This window comes from Microcaecilia unicolor, chromosome 1 (genome assembly GCF_901765095.1).
Source record: "Microcaecilia unicolor chromosome 1, aMicUni1.1, whole genome shotgun sequence".
In the NCBI taxonomy this organism is placed as follows: Eukaryota; Metazoa; Chordata; class Amphibia; order Gymnophiona; family Siphonopidae; genus Microcaecilia; species Microcaecilia unicolor.
Genome location: NC_044031.1, coordinates 413,583,443 through 413,610,010, shown reverse-complemented (window position 1 = coordinate 413,610,010; position 26,568 = coordinate 413,583,443). Strand labels below are relative to the sequence as shown.

Here is a 26,568-nt window from a genome sequence, read left to right as displayed (position 1 = left end):
AGAAGACAGCAACACAGCGCAACAGAGAGGACACACAGGAGGATAAATGCTGGGCAGAGGTAGAGGAAGAAATGTTTTGTCAGGACCATGCTGAAGGAGAGAGGCAGAGCTGCCACCAAAAAAGAAGAGGATACTGAATATGTGGGGAGAACAAGAGGTGTGCAAGGCTGAAGATGTATCCAGGATGCTTAATGCCCATGTACCAACCCTGCTTATGGTACAAATTTACACACAAGTTCTGGCTGACAATAGCAGAACTAGGACTGAATGGGCTATAACACCATCTCTCTCAAGGTAGTGGAGCAGCGGGGTGCATAGAGGAGGGAGAACCCCTTCAGAGGTCCAGTAAACAAACCATGCAAAAGGCAAACACATTCCAGACCTATATATAAATCCTGTCATAGTAACAGAAGTAGAAATCGAAAGTTAAGATATCAAAGATACATATTTCCTAAAGCTAACATATTACAATTAATAAATTCAGAAAAAAAACACTCAGCATTACTTTGGTCCCAGTGTCTCTTTTCTGCTTTTCTCTGTTTTCTTAGTTCTCTTTCCAAGGTCCCCTGAACTTTTAACATTTCTTTATGTTCACCATCCATCTTCCTTCTGTGTCCCTTATCCATTGTGTCCAGCATCTCCCTTTATGTCCTGGTCTCTATCCCCCCCCCCCCCCCCCCCATGTTCAGCATCTGCTCTCTGTGTCCCTATCTTCTTCCCCATCTTCCCACCATATTCAGCATCTCTCATGTCCCTATTTTACTCTGTCCAGCATCTCCTCATCCCTATGCTCTATGTCCAGCATCACTTGTATCCCTGTCCTTCCCCGTGTCCAGCTTCTCCCCTTTTGCTTCCCTTCCTCCCATACCCTCTTACTCTCTCCCACATTGATCGCCCTACCACATTGGTCCGGCATCTCTCTCTCTCCCTTCCCTCCCTCATTGGTCTAGCATCTCCCCTCTGGTCATACTGTCTATCTTCTCTCCGCACCCTCCCCCCTGGTGCATCTCTCCCCCTGTTTCTCCCCTTTTAGGTCGGGGTCTCTCTCTCTTCCCTCTGGTGGTTTCCAGGTCTAGCATCTCTCCCCCTATTCCCCTCCCTCTGGGTCTAACATCTTTTGTCCCCACCCCACAGGCCTGGTATCTCTATCTCTCTACCCATACTCCACAGGCCCAGCATTTATCCACCCCCACTCTCCAGGGGTCCAGTGTCTCTCTCTGCCCCACTTCCTGTGGACTTCCAAACTCACGCCAGCAGCAGAAGTCATGAAATCAGGTGGCCTCCAGCCAGCCCTGCCAGGGTCTCTCCTCTGCCGCATCCCACCCACAGAAAGTTACATCAGAGGAGGTAAGATGTGGCAGAGGAAATGCCCTAGCACAGCCAGCTGGAGGTTACCTGCTTTCAATGTGAGTTTAACACAATGTTAGGAAGGTGGGGTCTGAGAGAGATACCGGACTCATGGGGGGGGGGGGGGGCAGAGAAAGAGATGCCAGACAGCAGGGACGAAGAGCAGTTCAACAGGTGGTGGTCCCGGGCTTTTAGCTGGGCTTGTTCAACAGTATCTATGTCCCTACCAACAAATTAATTTATTCAGAACAGATAAGTGCATTCTAAATTGGCAGTGCATTAGGACAATAACTTGCCTGCCCTTGTGCAAACTGCATGGCCACTATTTACCGATGGGGTTTGCACAGTCAAAGCAAAATCTACATGAACATGTCTCCATTACTAATTCAGTTACATTGGTTACCAGTAAAATACTGCATCTCAATTAAAATTCTGTGTATTGTGCATAAGGCACTCCATCTTGAACCATCACTATATATGATTTCTGGTAATTCCATATACAGCAAATCAAACTTTCCACTCTATAGATGCATACCTTTTAATTCTTCCCCCACCAAAAAAGACTCACTATGAATCAACCAGAAATTCAGCTTTTTTTTTTCTTAGCCTCAAAACTGTGCAATGATATACCAACACCCACAAGGTCAAAACTGTTGTTTACCAGGTTTAAAATGCTTCTTACAACACATTTTTTTCAACTCACATTCGGAATCTCACTTAGGCCCATTGGTTGATACAGGATGGACCTGTATACTGATGCAATTACTGTAGGGCTCTTTGTCTGCTTTTGTTTTAGCTTCCTTTATTGTGTGGTATGATTGTGATCTTTCCTATTTCCATTGGTGTTCCTTTTCACTCACTTTTTTTTTAATACTATTTTAATGTAACATAAACATAGTAAGTGATGGCAGAAAAAGACCTGTACGGTCCATCCAGTCTGCCCAACAAGATAAACTCATATGTGCTACTTTATGTGTATACCTGACCTTGATTTGTATCTGCCATTTTCAGGGCACAGACTGTAGAAGTCTGCTCAGCACTAGCCCCACCTCCCAACCACTAGCCCCTATAAACTGCTTTGATGGGAAGGAGGTAGTGTTCTATTGTGGATTAAAAACTGGTTAGAAGATAGAAAACAGACAGTAGGGTTAAATGGTCAGTATTCTCAATGAAGAAGGGTAGATAGTGGGGTTCTCCAGGGGTCTGTGCTGGTACTGCTGCTTTTTAACATGTTTATAAATGATCTAGAGATGGGAGTAACCTTTGAGGTAATTAAATTTGCTGCTGACAGAAAGTTGTTCAAAGTTACTCCCATCTCTAGATTATTTATAAATATGATAAAAAGCAGTGGTTCCAGCACAGACCCCTGGGGACCCCACTATCTACCCTTCTTCTTTTAACCAAAAGACAGAGAAGCAGTTCCTAAATTGGGTGGGAAGCCGAAACCCACGCCACAAGGACTGAAGCCACAAAGGACACCTCCCTCCTTCCATAACAGACTGGAAGGCCAGAAGACCCTGATGAACTGCCCATAGCTCCACCCTGCTGATGTACTATTGGGCCTACATTGCGGACCAGAGATCTTGTGCATACTGAGAGCAACAGTGTGGCCCCCCCCCCATCCTGACAGACGCATCAGTGATCACCACCTTCCAGTCTGGAGAGGCTAGAGGAGCGCCGCACAACAGACTGTTATCACGTAACCACCAGTGGAGGCTGAGACGAGCCCTGGGCTGCTAAGACAGGTGCTACACGCAGTCCTCCAACAACAGAGACCACTGGCTCAGCACAGACTGCTGAAGGGGCCACATGTGAGCACAAGCTCATAGAACCTCCTCCAGAGACGCAGCCATGGACCCCAAGACCTTGACATAATCCCAGACCCTGGGCGCAGACACCTGCTGCAAAAGGCGAATCTGCTCCTGCAGCTTGAGGTGTCATTGTTCTGTCAGAAAGACCCTGCCATGGCGGTGTCAAAGAGGACCCCCAGGTACCATTCCAGAGTCTGCATGGGAACCAGGTGACTCTTGGCCACATTGACAATCCAACCCAAGGACTGCAGAAAAACCACCACTCGAGAAGTGGCCTGCATACTCTCCTGAGCTGACAAGGCACAGATAAGCCAATCACCAAGAAAGGGATCAATCCTGATGCCTTCCCGTCTCAAGGCCCCCGCCACTACTACCATGATCTTGGAAAAGGTGCGTGGGGCTTTGGCCAGGCTTAACGGCATCGCCCAGAACTGAAAGTGCTGCCTAATAATCGTAAAGCAGAGAAACACTGGTGCAGAGGCCAGATAGGGATATGCAAATAGAGATCGAGCATTGTAAGAAACTCACCTGGCTGAACCACCACAATGACTGACCGCAGAATTTCCATTCGGAAAATGGAAGACAAGCAGAGCCCCTTTTCTTTGGCACCACAAAACAAATAGAACAGAAACCATACCCCCATTCTAGAGGGGAAACAAGAATCAATGCCCCCAACTGCAACAGCGTGGAGCACACAGCCACCCACTTGCGGGCAGCAACACACAAGGAGGCCAAGAAAAAAATCAACGGCGAGAGAAGAGAATTCTAGTTTGTAGCCGTCTCAAACAAGCTCTAAGACCCACTGGTCCAATGTAATCTTGGCCCACTTGTTGTAAAAGAGAGACAGCTATCCCCATATAGGAATCTACTACTACATATCATTTCTATAGCGCTAGTAGAGGTACGTAGCGCTGTACATTTAACATGAAGAGACAGTCCCTGCTCGACAGAGCTTACAATCTAATGAGGACAGAAAAACAGGACAAATAAGAGATAAGGGAATTACTAAGGTAGGGATGATAAAATAAGGGTACTGAACAAGTGAGTAAGGGTTAAGAGTTAAAAGCAGCATCAAAAAGGTGGGCTTTTTAGCCTAGATTTGAAGATGGCCAGAGATGGAGCGTGACATACCAGCTCAGAAAGTCTATTCCAGGCATATGGACGAGTAAGCCAGGACCCCCATTATTAGGAGGGACGAGGAGTGGAGGAAAGCCGTCCTGAAGAGCCAGAAACAAGCTTGTCCGTGCAAAAGGGTGGGACCAGGCTTCTGGCATCAGCATTTAAAAAGGAGATAGAGCAGCTTTTAAACTAGAAACGGGGGAAGGCCAACAGTTGCTCAAAAGCACATGGTTCGGGATAAGGTATCTTTCAAAGGTATCACCAAAACAGGGAAGATAGGGTATCTTGACAGTGAGGTTGCAAAAGAGACCGTAGTAGATCAGGTGTCCCTAAATAAAACTAAAAATCAGACAAAAGATTGCAAATTAATACTGTCAAGTACTAATCATCATGAAAATAGGAACAACATACATACTTTGAAATGTCTATATGCGAATGCCAGGAGCCTAAGAAATAATTAGAATATATGGCACTAAATGAAAAATTAGATATAATAGGAATCTCTGAGACCTAGTGGAAGGAGGATAACCAGTGGGACACTGTCATACCGGGGTACAAATTATATCGTAGTGATAGGGTGGATCGAATTGGTGGAAGGATAGCATTGTATATTAAGGATAGCCTTGAATCAAATAGATTGAAAATTCTGCAGGAAACGAAACACTTCTTGGAATCACTGTGAATTGAAATTCCATGTGTAAAGGGGAAAAGGATAGTGATAGGAGTGTACTACCGTCCGCCTGGCCAGGATGAACAGACGGATGCAGAAATGTTAAAGGAAATTAGGGACAAAACAAACTGGGCAACACAATAATAATGGGTGATTTCAATTACCCCGATATTGACTGGGTAAATGTAACATCGGGGCACGCTAGGGAGGTAAAATTCCTTGATGAAATCAAGGACAGCTTTATGGAGCAGCTGGTACACGAGCCGACGAGAGAAGGAAAAATTCTAGACCTAGTCCTTAGTGGAGCGCATGATCTGGTGTGGGAGGTAATGGTGCTGGGGCCGCTTGATAACAGTAATCATAATATGATCAGATTTGATATTAGCTTTGAAGTATACATAGGGAATCAAATACGTTAGCGTTTAAAAAAGGAGACTATGATAAAAATGAGAACAATGAAAAAAAAAAACTTAGAGGAGCGGCTGCGAGGGTCAAAAATTTACATCAGGCGTGGATGCTGTTCAAAAACACCATCCTGGAAGCCCAAGTCAAATATATTTCGTGTATTAAAAAAGAAGGATGGAAGACCAAACGACAGCCAGCATGGTTAAAAAGTGAGGTGAAGGAAGCTATTAGAGCTAAAAGAAAATCCTTCAGAAAATGGAAGAAGGAACCGACTGAAAATAATAAGAAACAGCATAAGGAATGTCAAGTCAAATGCAAAGCGCTGATAAGGAAGGCTAAGCGGGACTTCGAAAAAAAGATTGCGTTGGAGGCAAAAACACATAGTAAAACTTTTTTTAGGTATAAAGCAGGAAGCTGGCAAAAGAATTGGTTGGACCGCTAGATGACCGAGGAGTAAAAGGGGCGATCAGGGAAGACAAAGCCGTAGCAGAGAGATTAAATGAATTCTTTGCTTTAGTCTTCACCGAGGAAGATTTGGGTGGGATACCGGTGCCATAAATGGTATTTGAAGCTGACGAGTCGGAGAAACTTAATGAATTCTCTGTGAACCTGGAGGATGTAATGGGGCAGTTCTACAAACTGAAGAGTAGCAAATCTCCTGGACCGGATGGTATTCATCCCAGAGTACTGATAGAACTGAAAAATGAGCTTGCGGAGCTGTTGTTAGTAATATGTAATTTACCCTTAAAATCAAGCGTGGTACCGGAAGATTGGAGGGTGGCCAATGTAATTCCAATTTTTAAAAAAGGTTCCAGAGGAGATCCGGGAAATTATAGACCGGTGAGTCTTACGTCGGTGCTGGGGAAAATGGTAGAGACTACTATTAAGAACAAAATTACAAAGCATATTCAAAAGCATGGATTAATGAGACAAAGTCAACATGGATTTAGTGAAGGGAAATCTTGCCTCACCAATCTACTACATTTCTTTGAAGGAGTGAACAAACATGTGGATAAAGGTGAGCCGGTTGATACTGTGTATCTGGATTTTCAAAAGGCGTTTGACAAACTACCTCCAATCTTCCAGTACCACGCTCGATTTTAAGGATAAATTACATATTACTAACAATAGCGCCGCAAGCTCATTTTTCAGTTCTATCAGTACTCTGGGATGAATACCAAGCTCGATTTTAAGGATAAATTACATATTACTAACAATAGCTCCGCAAGCTCATTTTTCAGTTCCATCAGTACTCCGGGATGAATACCATCCGTTCCAGGAGATTTGCTACTCTTCAGTTTGTAGAAGTCCCCTATTACATCCTGGCTAGCAAAAAAACAATATGTCCTATAAGGCACAGTTCAGTTCAGTGCTCTATCTCCACCTGCTGGAAGATGGACACAACCCACAAGTCTCTGGTTTCATCTACTGCTAACGCAAAGGAAAATTTTGATAAGTTACAACATTAGAGACCTTAATTCACCATCTAGATGACAGCTCTTATTCAAACAGCTTGAGAGGTCAAATGCAGCAATAGCATTTGTTCAGGAGACTCACTTGCTTCCTGCATATTAAATATCCCAACATACACTATGCCTCCAATATTGTCTAAAAGGGGAGAATTGATAGCTTTTTCCTATAAGTACACATGTATGGTTCAGAAGGTAGCGAGGGATAAAGAGAAACAATATCTTCTCCTCACAGTCCAATTACGTTCTATAAAACTTATACTTTTCTTAATGTCTATGCTCCAAATGAAGACCAAGGGGTATTTTACAAGGACTAAGTCCGGTACTTTTAAAATATGCCCAAGATAATATTTTAATAGGGGGCAACTTTAATCTAAGTTGAGTCTAAGTTGGACAATTTCTCACGAGCAGCCACTTATGCCCAAAAGGATAGGTGAGCATTTAAGGCTTTCATGGCTCAATGGGGCCTGGTAGATCTATGGAGAGCCTCCTTTCCTTGGGAGAAGGAATACACATTTCACTCAGCAGTGTACAAAACTTACTCTCATACTGATTATTGGCTTAGGGATTCAGCAATATAACGGCGTACTCAGGCCTTTGTATATGCCCCTGTACATGGTGCGATCATTCTCCAGTGCAGCTGAAGCTTTCAGTGGGGGTGAATTGGGGGGGGGGGGGGGGGGAACGGACTCTTGCAAGACCCAGCCAATGTGAGCCACGTGGAGAGAGATCTTTTAGAATATATACATAATAATGATACTGGGGAGATCAATCCAATTACACTTTGGGAAGGGCATAAGGCAGCCATTTGGGGGAAACTTATTGCTTTGCAGGCCCATGTCAAAAATACACTGGAGACTAAGGAGTAGGACTTGCAGGAAAAAATAATGGTCCTAGAAAATCGAGTTGAAGTCTTGGGAACAACCTTCAAAGAAGGGAGTGAACTTGCATGATCTCAGGTTTGAGCTGTATGAGTGTTGTGGTGACAACTTTGCAGCAAGTGCAACATTCATTCTGAATTTGGTAATCGAGTCAGCCGCCTTTTAGCTCATAAATTAAATTTTTAAAAAAAGGGAAGCACAGAGTTTAATTTTAAATACTTTTTAATTTTTTCTTTCGTCCCTTTGTTTTTGGAGGGGTTTTCATAATATGCTTCTTCTTCGTGAGAGGAGTCCCCTTAACATGCACACCTTGGGTTTGTAATATAGAAATGTGTTCTGCTTTTCTTTTTTTTCCTCCTCTTATAGGTTGTTGTTAGGATCCTTTATGCACTGATGAAAGGGGTAACAATACATCCTTTCGTTTTGGTTTTTTGTTTTGTTTTTTTTTGCTTTGGTAGTAGGTGACTAATATTGGCTATACATTTTTTTTTTTTAATTTTATTTGCTTTTTAATTTTTGTGTGGGGGGTGTTGTCAGCTGCTTTGGATATCTAAGTGAGTGAATGTGTTGCTTGTTGGATTCTACAGTTGTTCATTTGGCTTGTTTGATTCACATGGGGAAGAGAGAGTAGAGGGAGGATTTGATTCTTTGACACGATTGAAGAGTTCAACCTTGAATATGTATAATTTTGGCCCTTTCTCATTTCGTTCACTCTCACTTGTTTTTTTGTTTCCTGGGCTTCTAATAGAAGGTGGGAATTGTATTGGGAAGCAGGGTGGGGGGAAATAGATTGCTCAAAAGTTTTGATGATGGCTATTATGCCTTTGTTACCATGTGCTTGCTTTTATACTTACTTTTATGCAGGGCTTTTTCGAGAGGGTAGTTGGGGGGTACTGAGTACCGGCACCTTTTCCACTGTCTGCTAAAACTGACCCATGGTCACTAAGTTTTAATGAACAATCTCAGGCTCTACACACCAATTCTGCCTTGTCATAGATTCCGTGACTGACTGCCAGGGGCCTGGCTATTGAGGGGTAGTTCTCTCAGTGATCACTACACCGCTAAAAGGTGGCCTGGCATTTGAGTAATGGCACCTTTTTCGCTGTGAAAAAAACGCACTGCTTTTATGTATCCATATGATGCTGATGTAGCTGTTGTGTGTTGCCATCAAAAAAAGTTGCACTATAAAAAAGGGCAGCGCAGTCTCAGATAAACTCTATTCAGGATGATAGAGAATCACTCCATACTTCCACTGCAGGCTTCAGGGATACTTCTATTCGTTATTATGAACAACTTTATACCCCGGATATTTCCCCCACAGCAGAGGAGATACAGTCATATTTAAACCCTCTCAACATTCCTCAGCTATTAGCTTCTAATAATGAGACTTTGCCCCACCCTATCCAATTAGATGAGATATATTGGGTTATGAAGACTTTGTCTGCTGGAAAGGCCCCAGGGCTGGATGGTTTTATGAATAAGTACTATAAATGCTTTGGCAAGCATTTGACCCCATTGTTGCATTACGTATTCAATTATTTGGAAACAGGAAGTACTTGACTGACTCTTGGAGACTGACGGCTATATCTGTACTTTCCAAACCAGGAAGAACCCCCAATTTTGTGCCTCCTATAGACCCATCTCATTACGGAATACAGACTATAAATTGTTCACAAAAAGCTTAGCCCGGATCTTACAATGAGTGTTGCCTTATTTGATTCATAGTGATCAAATCCGGCTTTGTGTTAGGCCAGCAGACTTATGATAATGTTCGTAGAGCCCTACATCTTATCTAGCAGGCCACCTGGGATCAAATTCCTATGCATTTACTGTCATTAGACGCCGAGAAGGCATTTGATAGGGTTCATTGGTCCCTTATGTTTGAGCTTTTGGGGGAAATGGGATTTTCTGGCCGTTTTAATACATTACTTCACCAGATCTATGCTCGGCTGGAAGCCTGTATAAAAATTAATGGAACCTATATACCCTCTTTTGCTTTACACAGAGGGATAAAGACAGGTGTGTGATTTATCCCCATTGCTGTTTGGTTTTTTTTTTTTTTTTTTCGTAAAGTATCTTTATTGAGATTTACAAAGCCAAAAATACAACATATAAGATAGAAATGTCATGTGACCAACAACTTCAAATCTGAACATACCCTCTTCCCTATCCTTCCTAGAAAAAAAAAGGGGGGGGGGGGAGTACCTGTCACATCACTTCATAAAGATACCAAGCAAAAATCAGAATACCAAAATCAAGTATTGAGCAGATGACATTGTTTGCTATTGTTATTGAACTGTTAGCACAAGCCATTCAACAACAGTCCCTGGGTTTTGGTGGGGAACAGAGGAATATAATCTACAACTATTTGCAGATGATGTCTTACTTACGCTTACAGACCCCACATAATTCCCCGACACATCTGGAGGTGCAGCTGAAGCGTGGGGCCCTGCTCCTGCGGACTTTGCTGCGTATCTATTGCAGAAGGTGGGTAATTTAGAAAAAATCATTGGTAGCCACTACGAATATAGGTATGCTTGATACTGAGACAGTTAGTGATGTTTGAACCGACTTTGATTGACCGACAGAACAAGAGGCAGCTAAAGTTGTATTTTCCTCAACACCTACAAAATCTTTGATTGATCTTTGATCAGCTGCAGTCATTAGGGGTTTGGCATTAGCAGTAGCTCCAACATTATCTCTGATTGTGGAGAAATCATTATCTTCTGGGATGGTGCCAAGAAAATGCAAGATTTCTACAGTTAAATCACTTCTAAAGGATGAACATTTAAATGTATCTGAATTAAGTAATTATAGACTGATCACTGTGGTTTCCATAATATTGAAGGAAATTGAAAAAACTGTTCTTCGACAATTGAAGGAATGTGTATAGTTGACATAGTGTTTAGATGATTATCAATATGGTTTTAGGGAAGGCCATAGTGTTGAAACTTTAGATGTATTAAAGCAGGGGACCAATGAACGCTATATATTTTGCCTTGTTTCTTTGGATGTGTCATCAGCGTTCGGTACAGTTGATATTGATCTTTTGTTATCGAAACTTAAAGGAATATGGATTGGAGGAGTAGTTTGGAATTGGTTTACTTCCTTTTTGAAGGGTCATCAGATACAAGCCATTAGTATGGGAGAGGTATCTATAGGGATGCCAGTTACTAAGGGAGTGCCACAAGGATCTGCACTTTCTGCCTTATTATTTAACATCTATATGGCTTCATTGGGTAAAGTTTTCAGGAATTTGAAGATTGAGTATAGGATCTATGCTGATGATGTACACTTCTTTTTTCCATTTCAAGGAGGATACATAGGATTGATTGAATGATTGAGTGATTTTATGTCTGCTCTACAGAAATGGATGGTTTTTTGTTTTTTTTTACATTTGTACCCCACGCTTTCCCACTCATGGCAGGCTCAATGCGACTTACATGGGGGGCAATGGAGGGTTAAGTGACTTGCCCAGAGTCACAAGGAGCTGCCTGTGCCTGAAGTGGGAATTAAACTCAGTTCCTCAGTTCCCCAGGACCAAAGTCCACCACCCTAACCACTAGGCTCCTCCTTCTGTTTTGGTAAAAACAGAATTGATGTTTGTAGGAAAGGATGCAGCTCTTCTACAATGTCAGTCAGTGAATTTGGGTGATTCTGTGTTACCAATGCAGGGACGTATGCGTGTGTTGGGTATTATTTTGGATCCTTTATTGTCCATGAAGGATCAGGTACTGCAGGTGGTTAAGTCAGCTTTTGTTACAGCTTCATTTGTTAACAAAGCTATGGCCTATGTTGCCACAGTGTGTTTTTCGATCTGTAGTACAAAGTTTAGTGATATCATGTATCGATTTCTGCAATGCGTTATATTTAGGTTTGTCAAAATCAAAGATATAAGCACTGCAGGTGATACAAAATGCTTCTGCCCGATTGTTGGTGGGTGTGTCTAGGTTTGAGCACATATCTCCAATCTTACACTCTTTGCACTGGTTGCCAGTTTACGCTTGGGTACAGTACAAGGTGGTACAATTGGTACACCAAGCACTGGATTCTGATTGTGTTCCTCGATACCTTAAAGATGTAATTGAGGAACATCGACCCGCTCGCTTTGTGGTTTGAAAATTTGAAGTTTTTGATGAATGAGAAATTGCAAACTGTGGTATATGCTAATACAAGGAATACTGCATTCTCAATAGCAGGTCCGCAAATCTGAAACAAGTTACCAGGTTACTTGAGACTGTGTAGCAGTAGGGCTCAATTCAGTAAGTTGCTGAAAACATATTTGTTTGAACATGAATGGGACTGATCTTGTCTGATACTTTTTTGAATATTGTATACTCGCGGGTTGGGAGGGAGGTGAGGGATTGTGTTATAATTGTACTATGGTTTATGTGGTTGTCTTTTGCATCTATAAGCAATTTTCAGAATTATTGTAAAAGTTGAAAAATAAAAATTAAAAAAAAAATGCCTGTTATTGTCTTTTTGCTTTTTTATTATGTATGTTGATTTGAAATTGAAATTTTTAAATAAATAAATACATATCTACCTAGCTTTAAGATAGACATGTCAAAGTCTGAAATTTTAAATATTACCTTAGATGCAGAAAGAGTAGAATCACTGCAAACTATACAGTTGAGAACCGCATCATATTCGATACCTTGCAGTTGATTTGACCTCTAATATCACTTATGCGGCTAATTTACCCACCAAAGTAGAAGAGCTTTTTAGGGATTTAGACAAATGGGAGGGCCTTAATATTTCATGGCTGGAAAGAATAAACACGATTAAAATGATGCTGTCGCCCAAGTTGCTATACTTATTTATGGCATTACCTCTTCCAGTACCCAAAAATATTTTGTCAAACTCAAAAGGAAGGTATTTAGCTATATATGGAATAAATGTCCACATTGGGTGTGGATAAGGGCCTTGCACCATCCTATAAAGCAGGGGGGGGGTGGCGGTGCTAGATTTCTTCCTCTATTATCACGATGTTCAGAATGGTTAGCACAGTCCCCTAAGATGTGGGTAAAAATGGAACAGCAGTGGGTGGGTTCCACACCTTTGTGGGTGGTTTCCTGGCTTTCCTATCCTGAAATTATTAAGAGCCTGTAGATATTAGAAGCCCTTTGCAAACAAGGTATGGTGTCAGGAAAAAGGTTTTCACCACCACAGCTTGTTTCTTACAAACGCCTATAAGATATCCCCTGGGTTTGCACCTGGACAGGTAGAGCGGGTGTATTGTCAATGGGACAGCAAAGGACTCTATGTACTTGGACAGATATGGGAAGGAGGGAAAACTATCTTACCAGGACCTTCAGGAGGAATATGGACTACCACCCCACCAGTTATTTCACGATAGACAAATACAAGAATGTATTTGTATGAAAGCCCGTGGAAATCTCATTCTTAATGAAACACTAAGAGTGGGCTATGCAGGGGGGGGGAGAAGGAGGTAAGGGCTATATCTCCCGACTATCAAACATTGTTGATGGCTTATTCCCCCTTGGATCATTATATTCACTGCTGAGAGAGGCATTTGGGGGCAATGTATACGTGGAAGAGATGGGAAATAAGTTTTAATATCTACTTAAAATATCTGTCAGTAGTGTATTGATTGAAAATGGACATAAAATGTTGTACCGTTGGTATTATACCCCACACAGACTGTTTAAATATGGTACGGGACTCTGTTGACAAACTGTGGTATGGTTGGGGATATGTACCATATTTGTCCTGTTCTTCAAAAATATTGGAGAGAGGTACATGCTTTAGTATAGCAATTCTGTATCCCCTACAAGTGGAACATTGCCTTCTACACCACAAACCAGTTGGAATAACGATACCACAGCACAGATTGGCACTTCACGTTTATTGCTGCTCAACTGACGCTAGCAGTGGCATGGAAGCACTCATCTGTGCCACATTTATTGGCAACTTTGCTCAAATTGAATTATCTTTGTCTGATATCAGAACCGACAGCTATTAGGAAGGGCCAATTAACCATATCTCATAAGACATGGAATGGTCACTGGACTTGGAGATCTAAACCAAACAAATCGTGTATGAATGGAGCCTTAATTACTCAGCTGTTAATCTTCTCAATACCCTCCTCCTTACATACTTTGTCTGGAAATAGACTTGGGGAGGGAACCTCAAGGATGCACTCGGGGATAGGTGGGAGGGTTGGGATTTGGGGAGTTTCATTTCTGTATCTTTGCTAACTGGTTTACATGTGTATGTTTTTAGAGATTCTTAATAAAATAACAAATTTTTTTTTAAAAACGTATTCCCTGCCTTGATTGGGCAGCTGGCTGGGCCTTAAGCGCTTGCTGTTGACAAGAATGAGTGCACGGGGTCTGAGGTTGCTGAGAAGGGTGAAGAGGAGTGTACCTACACCTCTGTGAGTAATAGGGAACCTCTTCAATTTGCCTGAAAACCTCCTAGATGTGGAGGGTGCAGAAGGTGTCCACCAGGAGAGAGTATCAATGTTATAAGCGTGATTTTTGATGAGGCTCCCTACCTCCTCCATCTTCTCTACAAAAAGATTATCCCCATGGCATAAATGCCCCGGTCATGAATTTCCAACACACCTTCTGTTGCTTGGTCAGTTGGCGAGATTTGGCCAGCTCCAGTGGGAGAGAATCCATCAAATCAGTCATACTGCGCACCAAGTTCCACAAGTAGAGGCTCATGTAGATCTAGTATGTATACTGGATATGAGCATCGAGACCTGATACATTTTCTGTCCAAAGGAGTCCAAAGTTTGAGTTCTCTGCCTGGGGGCGCAGAAGCAAAGTCTCTGGAACTTCTGGTCCATTTGAGCGCGGATTCCACCACCAGGGAATGATGAGGCAACTGCAGCTGGACTCCCAGTTCTTCACCTGAACATCACACAAGATCTTGTAAAGAGGGATAATCACAGCCTCTCTAATAGAAAAGTCACAGTCCAGGATCTCAAACATTTCAGCCCTGGGCTCGTCCTCTGTCTCCAAATGAATGGTGACAGCAGCCATCATCTCCTTCACAAAAGCAGGAAAGGAGAGACTCTCAAGTGTAGACTTTCGCCCTCCCTCTTGTAGGGTGGGGAGGGGTCTGATGGTAGGGTGGGGAGTTGTGTCCTCCTCTGAGATGTACCACAGATCTTCATCAGACACCCATTAGCGTTCCATATCGGTGTCTGCTAAGAATTCCAATTGGGAGGGCTAAGACCAATACAGTTAAGAGGAACTAAGTCCTTGCTTGGAACAGCATTGACATGCAGGCTCCACCCTTGACTCCAGCAAAGCTTCCTCAAATTGACATTGAGGGGTACCCACATGGATGGCTGGCTGAGGGCCCTGCGAGGCAGCAGAAAGAGGCATGGCTGGCACAAGCACCCCTGATGCCAATACAGTCTGCTGGAGAATTCCCACCAAATGATACTGGAGAATGGCCCAAATCTGCTCATCGAGGGTTGATATCGGGAAAGGCTGGGGCGTTGGGTCAGTGACAGTCTGCTGAACTGCCAGTGTCGCCCTGGATACCTGGTCCCAGCTACAAGGAGACCCTCATGCCACCATCTGCTCAATGGAAGGGGAGCGCTCCTCCCGGTGCCTACACTTCTAGAGTACCGGATCCCAAAGTACCCAGGTGCTCCTGGACCTATCCGTCAAGAGGGATTGATGCTCGTGCTTCCTGGGCTTTAGCCGATGCCTAGCATCGACACCCCTTGGTGCCAACAAGAACAATGTCAAATCCTCACAAAATCCTCACACCTCCTCAGTGTCGGGTCCAATGCTGACCAGTCCCAGGGGCCCAGCACAGTGGTTGGCCTCAAGGCAGGTGAAGACCTGCTCATTGCATGCCCACTCCCAGTGTCGGACATGGGTCTAGCAGCCATGGAGAATGATGCACCCAATGCTGGTGCAAGCGCCAACGCTGATGTTAATGCCAACGTCAACGATTCGGACCTGGCTCCAAATATTTTCTCTTTCTGAGCCTCTCTGGACTTGTGTGTTCTTTTTTGCATACACAAAGAACACAGTTAGTAGAGTTATGGTCTGGCCCCAAACACTGGATACACCAGGAATGGGTGTCAGTCCCAGAGATGGTCCGATTCCACCAAGCACAGTGCCTGAAGCCACTGGGAACCTTCGATGACATGGAAGGGAAAACAGGCGTGGCCAATTCCAACGACTCTATGATGATATAGAAAGGGGAAATCACTGAAAAAAATAAAGAGGAAAAATCCCAAACGATGCTCTGGCCTATGAGGCCTAAGAGGGCCTTGTGAGCCTGAGAAAAACAAAGAAAACTTAAAATTGGGAAAAAACAAACTAAAACCTTAAAAGGAAAGGAGTAAACCAACCCGAAGAGGAAAAAGAACCAATCAGGGCAAAAAATAACCGCAGGGAAGGCACAAAAACACACTCGGACACTGTGAGGAATCGCAACAACACGTTCTCTCCTCACTGCGGATAAAGAGAAACTGATGGTCCTGCGCTCTCGCGGTGGGCAGGAAGGCACTTCGGCATGAGCGGTGGGAGCATTGCCACTACCTCTTAAAGAAATAGCATTCTGAAAATCATTCCACACCGGGCACCGTGGATGATGTCACCCACATGTGAGACTGAACTGGCCTGCTTGTCCTCGGAGAAACAACTTTTAGCATGTAAAAACACACACAGCAGTCATTTCTGTGGCTTAATTCCAGTATAGAATATACTCAAGTAAAATTAAAAGACTCATCTACTTGCTTCTAAAAATGTTACAACTTTGCTCCACACATGTTCTAGAACAGGTTATAGGATTTGTCAGCAGTTTGGTTCTTGGTCAATGCTCGTTACTAAAGAGCCGCAAAACAGAAAGCTGGTACAGGAAAACAAAGCTGTATCTTCAGCTCTGCACTAAAGCTACAGCTTCACTAAACAGAGTGGACTGTGTGTTTAAATCCCCATATACCTAGTCGCAATACTGATCAGAATGTTACTGCCAGAGAAGACAAGCAAAGTGACTTTAAATCGCTGCAAGGAAAGATATCAATTTTCAGTTTCAAGAATGATCTGCCTCCTCACCACCAACAGAACACACTTCTGGAATGTTTCTGTTGGTACACAAAGCAAAGCATCTTCAACTTTGTCAGGCACATGGCTTGCATACACTGCTATGCATTGTGATTCAGGATACCTATCTACCGATTCCATGTGCTTCAGTGCCAGCTGGAGCAAAGAAGCATGCAAGAGGGGCTGTATTTGGGTCCAGGGAAGGATGGCGCAGAGACAGCACTACAGCAGCACTTAAGGGTCTGCAGTTAGAAAAGTCTCTCTCTTCCAGTCCTTGTGCAGCAAGAAAATTATTTCATCCTGGTGAAGATGGGTAGACAAATAATAGAAGAAAGAAAAACATTCTAGCTATGTTATGAATGGTTTGAGATATTTTACTACACTATATTTGAAGGGAAGAAAATGACTATTTAACATCTTTACTGTTTTGAGTTTAAGCTCAATACTTACCATCCAAAACAAAAGACCACAAAATAGACGCCGAAAAGGGTGACACATGCATGGCGAACATCAGGAGTGGTTTTACTGGGACTCATGAAAATACGAAACCAAACAGCGGCAACCAGTGCAAACAACTGGCAGGCAACAAAATTGACCTAGAAAAACAAGATAAATATTTAGCTCCTAATACAAAGTATTCATATACCATAGCACCTTCATTGCACTCTTTCTATATAGAATTTAAGGTGCAAAATGTATTTAAGAATATATGTAGTGCTCATGGGGAAATTAAATCTAGTATCTTGGTCCATCAGAACATTTTTAGGAAGGCCAATTACCAGGGCTGAAGACTTCCAGAACCCAGGTCATATGGATGCATAAAATATGGCAACTGCTGCCTAAGATTTAGAAAAGCACAACACTTCTATAGCTTTAAAAAAAACTGATCATAAACAGATATTAAAAAGACAAAAATAATCCAAAAAAACAAAACAAGCATACACATCAAGCAAGATAGCAACAAAGAATAAAAGAGTGAGAAGGTGAGAAAGATTGTTTCTGCCTCCTAAAAATCTGAATGGTGCCCAAGTTTTACAAATATTATTTCCATTCCTATCCTGCTGCTGGACAGTCTACAGAACTGGGCAACAGATATGCACTTGCTTCCATTTTTGAAGGGGGCCAGGACAGTTTATTCTTTCACAGTGAGATATTCAAACTTTTAAATTCAAAGCTTTTTATGCAAGAGAAAATGTGGATTTTTCTGTTGATAAGAACATCTTCAGTGGGTTTAATCTATTTGGAAAGAAAGTATTTTCTTTGGCTTATTTCCCTAATCTAGGGGACCTCAACCTAGTCCTTTGCAAAACCCTCTACCCCAATCCCCACCTAGTCTGATTTTCAGGATATCCACAATGCATATACTGTTCTCATAATAAGTATCAGTGGTATAACCACAGGTGGGCTTGGGTGGGCAGAGACCCACCCACTTTGGGTTCACACCCACCCAGCAGCAGCTGGCAAGGATTCCCAAGCTTTGACAGCTAAAGACCTCCTTGAAGGACACTCAGAACTCCTTCTAGCTCAGCCTTGGCAGTCAGTTGAGCATGCGTCAAGGGCTCAAGAAAGCGCAGCTGACTGCCAAGCTGCACTGGAGAGAGCTCTGGGTGCTTTGAGGTCATCTTCAGCTAGTGGGTCTTGGGGATATCAACAGCTCCAGTATTTAACATTTAAGTTGAATTGAGGTGGGGGGGTAGAAACTGTGGGTGTGGGGCTGTAGAGAAGATATTGTGCCCATCCATTTGTCTATAGGTCCACACAATTGAGATCTGGCTGCGCTACTGACACTATTCATGAATTACTAAACAGCTAAAGCACCCCAATATTTCAAATAAGTGAAACCAGGTACTAAATGCATGCAAGCAGCTAAAATATGAGTTCTGCATAGGCAGGATCTGTCTTTGAAACTAGATACTGATCAACTGGCCGACATCTAAATCCTTAAATTTGGATGTCCCTAGACATGGACGTTTCTGACTTTCAACGATTTTCAAAACCAAACACATCCATGTCAAAAACGTCCTAATGCAAGCCATTTGGGCGTGGGAGGAGCCAGCATTTGTAGTGCACCGGTCCCCCTGACATGCCAGAACACCAACCGGGCACCCTAGGGGGCACTGCAGTGGACTTCATAAATTGCTCCCAGGTACATAGCTCCCTTACCTTGTGTGCTGAGCCCCCAAAACCCACTACTGTACACCACTACCATAGCCCTTACGGGTGAAGGGGGGCACCTAGATGTGGGTACAGTGGGTTTCTGGTGGATTTTGGAGGGCTCACTGTTTCCTCCACAAATGTAACAGGTAGAGGGGGTATGGGCCTGGGTCCGCCTGTCTGAAGTGCACTGCAGTACCCACTAAAACTGCTCCAGGGACCTGCATGCACTGTCATGGACCCGAGTATGACATATGAGGCTGGTACAACATATTTTTAAACGTGTTTTTTTAGCATGGGAGGGGGTTAGTGACCACTGGGGGAGTAAAAGGAGGTCATTCCCAATTCTCTCCGGTGGTCATCTGGTCATTTCGGGCACCTTTTTGTGCCTTAGTCGTAATAAAAACACGTCCGGGTGAAAACGTCCAAGTGCTCGTCATGGACGCCCTTGTTTTATTCAATCATGGGTCAAGGATATCCAAGTGTTAGGCACGCCCAAGTCCCGCCTTCGCTAGGCCTCCGACACGTCCCCTTGAACTTTGGCCGTCCTTGTGACGGAGTGCAGTTGGAGATGTCCTAAATCAGGTTTTGATTATATCAATTTGGACGTCCCTGGGAGAAGGACGTCCATCTTCCGATTTATGTCGAAAGATGGACGACCTTCTCTTTCAAAAATGAGCCCAACCTTCACCTTCTGTGTCGCTGTCTGACATTCAGGATTATTTGCAGGAGTCGGGAATGCCAACACTGTCAGCTGAGAAGATAGCTCACCTGAGCAAGCCTGTGACGGTGAAAGAGCTACAAGGTGAAATCCGCAATCTTAAATTACACTCTGCTCCAGGCCCTGATGGATATACAGGGGAGTTCTTTAAGCTTTTACAAGTACAACTAGTGGGGCCCCTGCTAGATTACTTTGACTCTGTGGTGGCATCAGGGTCCTTCCCTCCTCACATGAACACAGCGCTTATCACTCTTCCACCTTATCTGAGGCCTACTGTACCATCTCTTTGATCAATGTAGATGTTAAAATCCTTTCAAGAATCTTGGCAGATAGATTGGCGGTGGCTCTGCCCTCCTTAATAGCAGAAGATCAGGTGGCTTTGTGCGGAGCCGCCACACTGTGCTCAATGTGAGGAAATTGCTGATCACTATGTCTCAAAGCACTAAATTGCAAGAACCCCTGGTAGTGACCAGTTTAGAATGGGCTTTTGTTCAGGCGCATTGGCCCTTTTTATTTGCTACTGTTCAGTTCATGGGACTTCAGGGCTGGTTTCTGAGAGCCGTAAATGCCTTGTACTCGGGCATGCAGGCCTCAGTACTGGTTAATGGGGTAGGCTCACCATATTTTTCAGTGGAGAAAGGAACACATCAGGGATGCCCACTGTCTCCATTACTGTTCATCCTATCCCTAGAACCCCTGCTGTGTGCGCTGCATGGCTCCAATGAGGTGTCTGGTCTTTCCTTCGAGAAGACTTCACTTAAACTATTAGCTTATTCATATGATCTGCTACTAACTTTGACAGCTCCGTAGAGATCCTTGGGGTCCCCTCCTGCAGATCATCCATTATTACGGACTACTGTCGGGTTTTAGACTAAATATGCGGAAGTCACAGGCACTTCCAGTAGTGTTTGACAAAGGGAGTGCATGGGAGAGAGATTTTCCCCTGACCTGAGCAGATGGTCCTATCAAATATTTGGGAGTAAGGATTCCTAATGATTTAACACAGTTGTATTCCTGTAATGTTACCCCGCTTCTGAATTACACAGTTTGACTTCTACAACTCTGGACAGCCTACCCCTTACCTTTGGTCGGATAAACGTATTCAACATGATGCTCGCCCCGCGCTGGATCTCTCTCTCTTTCAGATGCTGCCCCCGTTTTTAAAAACTCAGGACAAGAGGGCACTTCATAGAACGGTAAAGTATTTTCTGTGGCAGGGTAGGCAGCCCAAAGTATTAGTCTCTGACCTTCAGAAACCTAGGGTGCATGGAGGTCTGGGCTTACTGAGTGTGCAGTACCTGTCCATAGCGTGTGCCATGCGTCATATCAACGACTGGTACAGAGGGACCAGTGACTACTCAGCAACTCCCTTAGAACTCAAGTGCTTGGGACCAGTTTATTTTAGCTGGCAGATCTACACAATCCCAAAGCATAACCCTAAAGCTCTGAGGACTAGTCTCTTTCTTCGTACTGCCTGGGCCACATGGAAGTGGCTTTGCAGGCATCATCACTTTTCAGCAGCAAGTACGCCGTATCTCTCCCTGCATCACAACCCAGACTTTCCACCTGGCAGTGATTCTCGGGTGTTTACACACTGGCGCTCTCAGGGCCTTGTTTATTTGTATCATGTGCTGACAGAGGAATGGAAGATTCTTTCCTTTCAGGAATTATGAGTGGCACATGGCTTTCCAAAAACAGATCTCTTTGCTTACACTCAGTTATGTCACTATGTGCAGAGTTTAGGCTGGGAAAACCTCAGTGAGGAGGTACAAGTAACTCTGCAAGAGGCCCTAACTTTGGGTTCACAATCTCATGTGCCCTGAAGTTTCATCATAAGTTTCTCTGAGATAACACAAAGGACCTTAACTTTGCTTTCTATGCCTCCCGTTGGTCCCAGGATCTTGAGGTAGAGATACCAGTGACTCAGTTTAAAGACTGTCTGTTGTCAGCGCAGTCCTGGGTGCAAGATGTGTAGCTGTGGGAATTACAACACAAATTCATTTTATGTTTATAGGTTGAACCAGCTCAAGCTTACAGAACAGCTCTCTGGAATACAGCCCTCTGTGCTAAGTGTGGCAGAGGCCGAGCTACATTGAGTCACATGTGGGTAAATTAGGCCCTACCTGCTAATTTGCTTTCCTTTAGTCCCTCCGGACCGGCCCAGAATGTGACTGATGGGTTGTGCACGCCTTCCAGCAGGTGTAGACTGAGAAAAAAACTGTGACTCTAGCGAGCCAATAAGAGCCCTTGCCAGCTAGAGAAAGATCCAGTAATAAAGTACCAAAGCAACAATAAAATCAAAGAAGACATACATAACCTGTGCATCCAAAAACCTGAGCAGCCACCGGCACTTTGCCAACAAAGGGTAAGTGCCTACTAACATATCATGGTCCTTCAACAGGACATTTCAGTAAACCAGAAGCATTTCTGTTACATATAATTCTTTTTTTAATTAATATTGAACTAAACTAGCAACACAGCTCCTAAAAAAGAACTCTTAACATCCAAACACACAGATATCTGAAGGGAGGGATCTGGGCCGGTCCGGAGGGACTAAAGGAAAGCAAATTAGCAGGTAAGGCCTAATTTACCCTTCCTTAGCGTCCCTCCGAACCAGCCCAGAATGTGACTGATGGGAAGTAACAAAGCAGTGAAATTATGGGAGGGACCCTAACATCCCCGCCGACAAAACACGCGCTCCAAAAGCAACCTGACTACGACTGAGAACGTCTAAACGATAGTGCTTAGAAAAAGAATGCAAAAACAACCAAGTTGCCACCCTGCAAATGTCTTCTGGAGGCACCAGACAACGCTCTGCCCAAGAGGCTGCCTGACCTCTTGTCGAGTGAGCCTTAACATGCTCTGGAACAGGTTTTCCCAATAGAAGATAAGCTGAAGCAATAATCTCTTTAAGTCATCGAGAAATAGTGGGCTTAGAGGCCATGAACCCCTTACGCGCACCGCTAATCAAAACAAACAGCCGATCAGAACGCCAGAAGTCATCTGTAGACTTAATATAGAGCTTCAACACCCGTTTGACATCCAAACACTTCAAAAGCCGCTGCTCTTCTGAACCGGAAAAAGAACCTAACACAGGCAATACCACCAGCTGAGAAACATGAAACCGAGTTACTACCTTGGGGATAAAGGAAGGAACTGGCCGCAACACTACACGATCGGAAAAGAACTCCAAGAACGGCGGTCTACACGACAACGCCTGCAACTCCGAAACTCGTCTAGCCGAAGCAATGGCTACCAAAAATACTGTCTTCAGAGTCAAGTCCTTCAGAGAACAGGACGACAAAGGCTCAAAAGGAGGCTTAGTAAGAACTTTAAGCACCAAATTCAGAACCCAACGAGGAAAAGAACATTGCATGGACGAAAAAGATTAGCTCCTCTCAAAAAACGCACCACATCCGGATGACTAGCTAGAGACCTGCCTTGGATACGATCACGAAAACAAGACAAAGCCGCAATCTGCACTTTCAGAGAAGCCAAAGCAAGCCCTTTGTCAAAACCCCGCTGCAAAAAATCCAAAATTTGCAAAACCGAGGTACTAAAAGGAGATAGGCTAAACTCCTTACACCAGTCCTCAAATATCCTCCAAGTGCGCACATTATTCAAAGAGGTAGAATGGCGACGAGAGCGAAGCATAGTAGCAATGACTTGAGCGGAATAACGTTTCTTAATCAGCTTAGCCCTCTCAAGAGCCAGGCCATAAGAGAGAATCGATCCGGATGGACGACTGGACCCTGCGACAGAAGATCTTGCATGACCGGAAGTCTGAAGGGAAGATCCACTAGAAGACATCGAAGGTCAGCGTACCACAGCCTTCGAGGCCAATCTGGTGCCAACAAAATCAGACGTCACCTGTTTGTCTCGACCTTCTGAAGAAGACACCCTATCAGAGGCCATGGAGGAAAAGCATACACTAGACCGACTGGCCACGATTGAAGAAGAGCGTCCACTCCCTGCGCTTTGGGATCCTTGCGACGACTGAAGAACAGAGGACGTTTTGTATTGCTTGCGGAGGCAAATAGATCCATTTTGGGCGACCCCCAACGATCGACCAGCAGCTGAAACACCACTTCGCTTAGCGACCACTCGCCCGGATCGAGCATGTGCCGACTTAGAAAATCTGCTTGAACATTTAGGACCCCTGCTACGTGAGCCGCTGACAGAGCCACCAGATGAACCTGCACCCACTGAATCAGCAATGACGCCTCTCGCTCCAACGGCAGACTCCTTGTCGATTGATATATGCTACTGCTGTGACATTGTCTGACATTACTCGCACTGCCCGACCTTCCAGGAGATGAAGAAAACACTGGAGCGCCAGACGAACTGCTCTAGTCTCTAACAGATTGATTGAAAACAAAGTCTCCTGCTGAGACCAAAGACCCTGAGCAAACTGCCCCTGACAGTGAGCTCCCCAGCCGCTGAGGCTGGCATCTGTTGTCCCCTCAGTCCAACTGGGCTGATCTAGAGGCATTCCTTTGGTCAAATTGGCCTCCCGGAGCCACCAACGTAGACTGATCTTCACATGGAGCAAAAATGGCAATGTCTGATGAAGGGAATCCTTTTGGGACGACCATCTCAACAGAAGTGACCTCTGAAAAGGCCGCATGTGCGCCCTGGCCCAAGGCACCGCCTCGATCGCCGCCACCATGGAGCCTAAGATCTGCAGATAGTGTCTCACAGACGGTCTCGGATTCTGCAAGAAGAGACAAATCTGAGCCTGCAACTTGAGAGCCCTGGCCTGCGGAAGAAACACATGACCCTGCTGCGTGTCGAACCGGACTCCCAGATATTCTATTGACTGAGAAGGCTGAAGACGGCTCTTCTGAGCATTGACTACCCAACCTAGGGACTGCAAGAATTCTACCACCCGAGCTGTTACCTGAACACTCTCGGTGTAAGACTTTGCCCGGATCAACCAATTGTCTAAGTAAGGATGCACCAAAATACCTTCCATTCTGAGAGCCGCCAGTACAACGACCATGACCTTGGTAAACATACAAGGAGCAGTTGCAAGACCAAAAGGTAGGGCCCGAAACTGAAAATGCTGACCTAGCAAAGCAAAACGCAGGAAACGCTGATGTGCAGGATGAATAGCAATGTGGAAGTAGGCTTCTTTAAGATCCAGAGAAGTCAAAAACTCTCCGGGTCTTACCACAACAATGACGGACCGCAAAGTCTCCATCCGAAAAGAAGGCACCTTGAGGGCTCCATTGACTGCCTTGAGATCCAAAATCGGACGAAAGGAATCCTCCTTCTTGGGAACTAGAAAGGAAATGGAATAACGGCCTTGACCCTCTTCCGCCAAAGGGACAGGACAAATTGCTCGAAGGAGCAGAAGTCTGCGGAGAGTATCTTGGACGGCTGCAGCTTTGATGCGGGAACGACAAGGAGATTCTAGAAAGGCATCTGACAAAGGGTAAGCGAACTCTAAGGCGTATCCGTCTAATACCCATTGATCCAAAGTAATCTGGGCCCACCTCTCTTGAAATTGTGCCAATCGAGCGCCCACTGGGACTAGAGGCTGGGCCCGCACACCTTCATTGTTGAGGGCAGGAGCAGGAGGAGGAAAGAGAACTCCCTGCCTCTCAACCTCCCCAACGGCTTCCTCGAAAGGACTGAGTCCTTTGGAAAAATCTTGAACGGTGTCCCTGAAAAACTCTGCCTGGCCGAAAACAACGAAAATCATAACCTCTACCACGAGCTGAGAAATAGCCACGACCAGACCCTCTAGGACGACCTTCCGGCAATCTAGGAACCTTAGCCTCACCTAGGCTATTCACCAGCTTATCCAATTCTTCTCCAAAAAGAAAAGAGCCTTTAAAAGGAAATTTACTAAGCTTAGATTTAGAGGCCGCATCAGCCGACCAGCCATGGAGCCAAAGCGTGTGACGAGCCGCAACCGAAAGAGCCATAGACTTAGAAGATGCCCAAAGTAAATCATAAAGAGCATCAGCCAAAAAGGCTGACCGCATCTCCAACTTAGCCACTTCATTATCAATGTTGGAAAAATCATCCGAACAGTCCAAAACTCTCTCAGACCAGCAAAAACAAGCTCTCGCTATTAAGGACCCACAAACTGCCACCTGCACTGCCAGTGCAGAAACTTCAAAAGAATTCTTTAGCAAAGATTCTAAACGACAGTCCTGGGGATCTCGCAGAGCAGTACCACCATCTACCAGAACAGTGTTTCTTTTAGTAACAGCGGAGACTACCACATCTACCACCGGGGAGCGTAAAAGGTCCTTGTCTGAATCAGGAAGCGGATAAAGCCTAATCATAGATCTAGCCAGACGAAAGGCAGAATCAGGAAGATCTCACTGAGCTTGAATAATCTCTCTAATGACTTGATGCATAGGAAAAGACTTACCTGGTCTGTGAATACCCTTGACTAGCAAATCCACCTTTCTGGGCTTGGATACCTGAGTATCCTGATCATCAAAATGTAATGTAGAAGAAACCTGAGAAATAAGTTCCTGAAGATCATCCTTATGAAAAATTCTTAACACCGAGGAATCCTCCCCCACCGGAAGGTAATCCTCTCCATCTGCTGCCTGCCCCAGCTCCTGTTCAGTCTGTTCCTCAGAAAACCATGCCTCTTCATCTATGGAAGACATTTACTGGCCAGGAAAAACAGAAAAACCCTGCTCCATCTCCTCAGGGTAACTAGTCCTTTTCTTAGGCATAGAAGCCCCTAAAAGAGACCTCTTCTCAGGCAAGTCTAAAGAAGCAGCCTTATGCAGTAGAAAGGCCTGGTACATCTGTACCACAAATTCAGGAGGAAAACCTCCAGCACCAGAAGAACCAACTGACGGCTGAACAGCAGCAGGAGAGCCTGAAGTCAAAAAAGGCTGAGAAACATTCTGCATGGAAGAATTCAAAATAGCAGCGTCTCCCGCCAAAACCGGCTCCGGGAGAGAGAAGAACGGGAC

At 44.4% G+C, this 26,568-nt stretch overlaps 1 protein-coding gene across 3 annotated transcripts in view; it reads right to left on the bottom strand.

Moving 5' to 3' along the window:
- MBOAT1 (membrane bound O-acyltransferase domain containing 1) overlaps window positions 1–26,568 on the bottom strand; it is a 216,051-nt gene that overhangs the window by 138,852 nt on the left and 50,631 nt on the right. For all 3 annotated transcript variants that reach the window (XM_030211557.1, XM_030211566.1, XM_030211574.1), the window contains exon 2: window positions 17,194–17,339. In XM_030211557.1, coding sequence (XP_030067417.1) covers window positions 17,194–17,339 — 146 coding nt within the window. The remainder of the gene's footprint in view (window positions 1–17,193; window positions 17,340–26,568) is intronic.